General features: G+C 38.3%; 1 protein-coding gene across 3 annotated transcripts in view; it reads right to left on the bottom strand.

Moving 5' to 3' along the window:
- LOC134255453 (uncharacterized) overlaps nucleotides 1-6,068 on the bottom strand; it is a 43,232-nt gene continuing 37,164 nt past the window's right edge. For all 3 annotated transcript variants that reach the window (XM_062737985.1, XM_062737983.1, XM_062737984.1), the window contains exons 17-22: nucleotides 5,540-5,656; nucleotides 4,806-4,952; nucleotides 4,602-4,700; nucleotides 4,095-4,212; nucleotides 3,647-3,771; nucleotides 1-3,528 (exon numbers count right to left, since the gene is read on the bottom strand). In XM_062737985.1, coding sequence (XP_062593969.1) covers nucleotides 424-3,528; nucleotides 3,647-3,771; nucleotides 4,095-4,212; nucleotides 4,602-4,700; nucleotides 4,806-4,952; nucleotides 5,540-5,656 — 3,711 coding nt within the window. In that variant the 3' untranslated portion in view covers nucleotides 1-423. The remainder of the gene's footprint in view (nucleotides 3,529-3,646; nucleotides 3,772-4,094; nucleotides 4,213-4,601; nucleotides 4,701-4,805; nucleotides 4,953-5,539; nucleotides 5,657-6,068) is intronic.

Below are 6,068 nucleotides of genomic sequence, written 5' to 3'. Positions count from 1 at the left end.
TAGAAGACAAACGTCATTTATTTATAATCTCACATTTAATTCACAAGGCTTGAACTGCAACTTGTCACTTCAATAAAGGGTTTCTTACAATGAACACTACTGTGGGAAAAAATAAGCACAAAAAATGCGTCATTTTTTTTTACATTAATCAAGTAATATCTCTGGACAAAAAGCACCAAGTTCATAAATTTAAATAACATTCATTTTTACATGACAGATACCATAATAATGAGTATTCTTATAAAACACAAAAGACACTGCAATACTCAATTCTCTCTCTCTCTCTCTCTCTCTCTCTCTCGCAATTTCACAATTATTCACAAAGATGACGTCAATAAATTATACATCATCATATTCCTTTCTTTTCTTGGAATACTGTCGTTGGAAATGTTTCTAGTTTTAATCGTTCTATAAAAACAATCATTACACTTCCGTTGTTGTTTTCTTTTGTAACCCTGGTACGGGTAAATCAATACTAAACTGATCACTAACGGTCACGTGATCAATATCAAGCTCATCTAACATTTCAAGGTCGCTGAAGGGGTCAGATATAAAATAGTCCTCATCACTTGTCATGCCTGGGCGATAATTGTCGTATTCGGATTCATACGCCGCCGATCCCGAGTCCATATTCAGGGCAGGATCGCTCTTTGACATTTCACTACTGCTAGCTATGGACGACAAACTCAAACTTTCAAGTCCAAGAAGGTTTCTTCCAGCCAGATACTCCTCAATTCTAGCTTGATAAAACGGATCAATGTAATCCCGCGTCATTTTAGGACTTCCACAATTTGATGACGCGGCTGATGACGCATTATCCTCTCTATCGCTTGGAATATAGTCAAGGCTTTTGCAGGGCCTTACAGGCATTGTAAAGTTGCCGCGTCGTTTGACTTGAAATGAGTTTTGAACCAGATTTGGTTTCGCTGATGATTCTTTTACAGGGGAATTTTGTTTTGCTTTTACAGGAACTGGTAGTCGTGTTGGCTTTCTTTTAGAACTATGTCCAGCTTGTCCACTTGAGGGCGGTTTTCCAAATGCATGAGAATTCTTCTTCTGACCTTCCGTGTCCTCTGATTTCGAAGGTTGAGAATGTTCTTGCTTGAAGAAAATATCTTGATTTTTGCTGGATTGCTCCCCAGCCAGTTCCTGCAGTAACTGGGTCAAAGACGATGACGCTGCGGAACTCAGAACAGGAAATTTTGGCGTTGGTGGACCGTGTGAAAAACTTGAATAAATCGTGTCGCTTGACCTAGAGAAATTGCGATCGAGATTCGATATCATATAGTCAGTGTTTGCGAGAAAGGCACGAGTATATTGTGTGTAGCAGTCGTCTGCAGGACAAGAAAGTTGCTTTACGTATGCAGGCCTTGCAAGTTTTAATTCAATTGGTTGTAAAAGCACCACAGAAGAATGCTCGCTGAAGGGTTTAGAACTAGTGGATTCCCTATCATCATCGGAATGCATTACCGGCGTAAGTATTTCTCTCCTGTGATGCATTTGCGAAGATCTCGGCTTAACTCTGGGACTTGAATTGCTGCGCTGTACAACTGCATTAGGTCTAACTTCTGCAGTTCGTTGTAACTCTTTATCTGTTTGCATTCTTCTGACAGGTAGCGGCGGGGGTTGAGCATTAGATTGCTGAAACGCTTCGTCCTCAGGACTGGACATAATAGACATAGTTCTTCCATCGATGTTTGCCACTAAAGCAGGTGAAGGCGTTAGAGTGGACTGGGAAGATGTGCTACTGGCTCGGGACCCCCTTGACACTCTTCGTCCTCCTTCCAGATTAGGTTTTGGGGGTATAGGGGGCGGAGGAGGTGAAATCGAGCACCTCGAATTTTCCTCTTCGGTTCTTTCAAAGATACTTCTTTTAACAGGGGAAGATTTTGGACTTTGTCTTGGAGGAGAAACTAAGCCTTTCTGGTGCCCATGAAGAGGAGATGGAGGTTTTCTGATAGGACTAACGGGTAAGCCTTGCTGAGGAACCTGTTGTGGAGCATGAAAAGCTTGATGAGGACTAAGTGGTTCACGATAAGTAGCTGTGACGAAAATATCGTCTGATGAATTTCTGTTATGCACTTTTTCGTCGTCTTCCATCTTGTTCATCCTTCTCCGATTTGGATGTGAAGGACTTACGACCTGGTTCAGCTCTTTCAACATGTTTGTAATCATCATTCGGCTTTCCTCGGGAATATCACTGGGATCTGGTCGGTCGTACTCGCCTTGGTTGAAAAACGAAGGATTTCCGAACGGCATGATAGGTGGCGCATTTTGAACTTTCCGTGCTTGTAGACCCGGCGCCGCTTTGACGGCGTGACGTAACTCTGGTACCGCCCCCGCCATGACAAAAGGAGTGGGTCTGATCATAGGCACGGTGGGACTAACTACCTGACACGGCTTCGTGACAAGTGGACCTTTAGGCGGACTCACCGGAATTTGACTAGGCTTTCTGATTGGTTGCACCGAAGCGTAATAAGGTGCGGTGTATTTTTCTTTATGGTTATTTCTATCATTCGTATCCATAGAACCTCGGGAACCACCAGTGCTATATCTTTTGGAACCAGCTGGTGCACTTATACTCTGTGGAATTTGCGGAGGGGATTGGTGGGCCATAAGATTGCTATCACTGACGTTTCGTTGAATTTGTTTATAATGGCCTCCATTACGATTATGTGACGAAGGTGATTGCTGTAGCAATGGCGTATTAACATTAATTGCCTCGTCTTCGAATATGGGCGTTGCGTACAAACCGTTCGCTGGTATTCGTGAAACATTGCTTCCCGGGTAAGAATTAAGGCTCGGTAAAAAGGGTTGTTCATTAATGTGTTCTGATGTATTAGGACTTGTTTTTAGATTCTCAAACATGGAGTTTTGTAAAGGATGAACATTCTGCGTCTTCATATTCATGAAGTGAACAGCCGGAAGTTCTGGTGAATCCATTCGAGCATACGTCACTTCCGATTCTGTTTCAGATATATGACCGGAAATGCAATGTGATAAAGCATTAGATGTCGGTTTTCTCGATGGATATTTTGGACTTTCGGTACTATTACGTCTTTTTCGGTTCAGACTTCCCGGGGGAGTTGGCATTCCTTTTGCTGGGTCAAAGTTCAAAGGTAAACGATTCTGTGAACGGAAAGATTCGTTTCTAGATATACTTTCATGTGAAGAAAGACTTGCAGCACTTGGATTTCTTACAACTAATGCCCCACTTCCAGATTGTCCTGATAAATGACTGTTTGTCATGTTATTCATACTGTTGAGGCTGGGTGAAGTCTCCACCCCCGAAACTCTTGATCCAGGGGTGAGCAAGCTCGGAGAGCTGGGGTGCTGACTTAGGGGCGGGGAGCTCGGGACATTGGCGGCTGACAGACGCGGTGATGACGCTGTTTGTATGATGCTGCCTGGTCGGCGCCTGCCCAATAATAAATACGTCACCATGTCACCTTTACCCTTGACCTTTATCACCCCTCGACATTGGAATTCATACTTTTCATGCAACACGTTGTAAACATCTTCTGTTACCTAGGTAATGTAAGAAACATAACAAAGTGAAAAAGTCTGTCACTGTGATGCCATACCGGTATAACAAAGCCATTTTTAATTGAAGATTAGGAACGAAATATACAACAATATGTAATACCTGAATGGCATTGGGCTTTCCAGTGCTTTCCATTCTACTTGCTACATTCACAGTGTTCCCCCAGATGTCATACTGAGGCTTCTTGGCTCCAATAACACCGGCTACAACAGGTCCAATATTCACCCCTAGAAAAAAAACTTATAACTGAATTTGTTTGATTAGAATCGAACTTTTTCAATCATACTTTATTGCAAGTTTGGGAATTTCTGGTGAGTCTGTAAAAAATTGGCGCAACTGAACTCCGTTATCTTTGATGCATGCATATTGACTAATTGAGTATCATAAATATGCCGAAGTGAACTTAATTCTAGAATACGTTCAAGTCCAAACCACTTTTTCTTAGGTATTTTAATCTCAATTTTCCCAAATAATCCAGAGATTTGAAGATTATCAAACACTTTTTTTTTTACATAGTACTCTATATTCTCTAATAAAATAATTGTCTTACCAACTTTGAGCTGGAAATCGTTGTAAGAGTTTTCGTTAATGACTTGTAGTTTATCCTTCATGGCTAGGACGAATTCAATCAGTAGCTCCATATAGCTGGATATAGAACTCTGGGTTTCCTGCAAGTATGCAAAAAGTATTTCGAATTAATTTTCAAAGTTTATGTTCTTTTATACCAGCGATTTTTGATTTCTTGGTTAGAATATTTTTTTTCTTTCTATATCAGAAAAAAGACTTACAGTTTTTCTTTCTATATGCTTCAAAAATCAGGCGAAAAAAGATTTTACGAAAAAAAATTTCAAACATAAATATTACTTAATGGATTAAGTATTAACTTCTCCTTTTTTATGCAAATTGATCTGAATCATTAAAAACAATTAAATACTAGTATTAAAAGTAAAATTTAACGATGGAATGAAAGTTTTGCTCAAAAGTACATTTCGTTAAATTCAGCTGTTTACAATTAAAACGTCTTACATGTGGTTTATAAATCCTACATTTACGTTACCTGTAACCTATAATCGGGAATTAGTCCTACGGCGGCCATGTAGGTGCTACCAATGGTTTTAATTTTGTCTATGGCGCGAAATCTAGGTTCGTTTAAAAGCTGAAAGATAACAAAAAGCAGAATAATATAATAAAACGGGAAAATATATTCTTGATCAAAACATATACATGGTATACGTTAGTTGGTAATAATATGTAGACTGACCTCATCAAAATCAACGAGAATTTCATTCAGAACACGCAAGCATTCCATGCCTTGGTTGTTTGCGTCTAGCTCTATGTAGAAGTCCGAGAAGTTTGGAATGGATGCAAAGAAAACGCCCACTTTTGGATAATACTGACTATAAAGTTCCTGTAAAAAGTACTTTGTTGTAAGATATATTGAAAGTAATGAATAAATATTTAATTTTTTTTTAATTTTAATCCAATATCTAGAGGTGTTTGTCGACTTGTATTACGAGCAAAATTAAGAATAAGGTCCTTCAGACAACAGCAAATGCACACCATTCCTTTTAAAAATTGGAGAATAATGTCTTATTACGATTTCATTCCATAAAGTTAATATGGATCTCAACAGATTTAAAAATTGGATTCTAATTTAGAGAGATAGCTCTTCACCAAAATAAAATGTTAAGAAAATCATCTTAGATATTTTAACACAACAGTATTTTTTTTAAAGAGGAATTAAAAAATCTCTTGGTCAGATTTTCTTTGTTCAAAATTCAAAATGTACCTGTAGATGAAAAATGTTTTAATTCATTACATGTACATTTGACAATAACAACGATCTACTAAATTTTTCAACACAGATTTAGATTTCGCAGAATTTATTTGCTTAACAGGTAAGAAAACATTCAAGGCCATGTAAACTAGTTTCCTATATATACAGATATAGTACATTTTACTTAAATCCTCAGAATCAATACGATGAAAATTTACCGTTTTCTTGCTGGAAGTGTCAAGGAAATGAGCGGCCACGTGGGCCGGAAGTAAATTACACAATATCCGCTTGTTGTTGTTTTGAACTTCCGTCATCCCAATTTTCTCTTCTGTAGCCTGTCAGAAGATAATCATCGGATGGTTAAAATAAAACATATTTCATCGTCAGGACCACAGAGTTTGGATGAAACTTGATTTCTTAACTGTGGAGTGCTTTTTAATAAATTATCCATAAATCGTGCAGAGAATTCAAGATGTCCTTGAGAGGGATCGTCCTTACAATGATATCAAAACAATTTTTCACAGAACTTTCCCTGTTTGATGCATTAGACTGACACTCTATTTTTTTTAATCTTTCGTCATTTTGCTTTTTGTTTTTCCTTGTTCTTCATATTCAACGAAACGAAATGGAACCGTCCTTTCATTACCTGTAACTTCCAGAGAAAGTCAATTCTTGTCCTATGTTGCGAATTGAAAAGTTTTCTTGTTCTTAATTTTTAGCGAAAAGAAATGGAACTTCTTTTTCTAA

Source organism: Saccostrea cucullata, unplaced genomic scaffold (assembly GCF_032062105.1).
Source record: "Saccostrea cucullata isolate Sc308-1 unplaced genomic scaffold, CSIRO_AGI_Scuc_v1 ctg967, whole genome shotgun sequence".
In the NCBI taxonomy this organism is placed as follows: domain Eukaryota; kingdom Metazoa; phylum Mollusca; class Bivalvia; order Ostreida; family Ostreidae; genus Saccostrea; species Saccostrea cuccullata.
The sequence above is the reverse complement of the archived record's forward strand: the minus strand, read 5'-3'. Positions and strand labels throughout refer to the sequence as shown.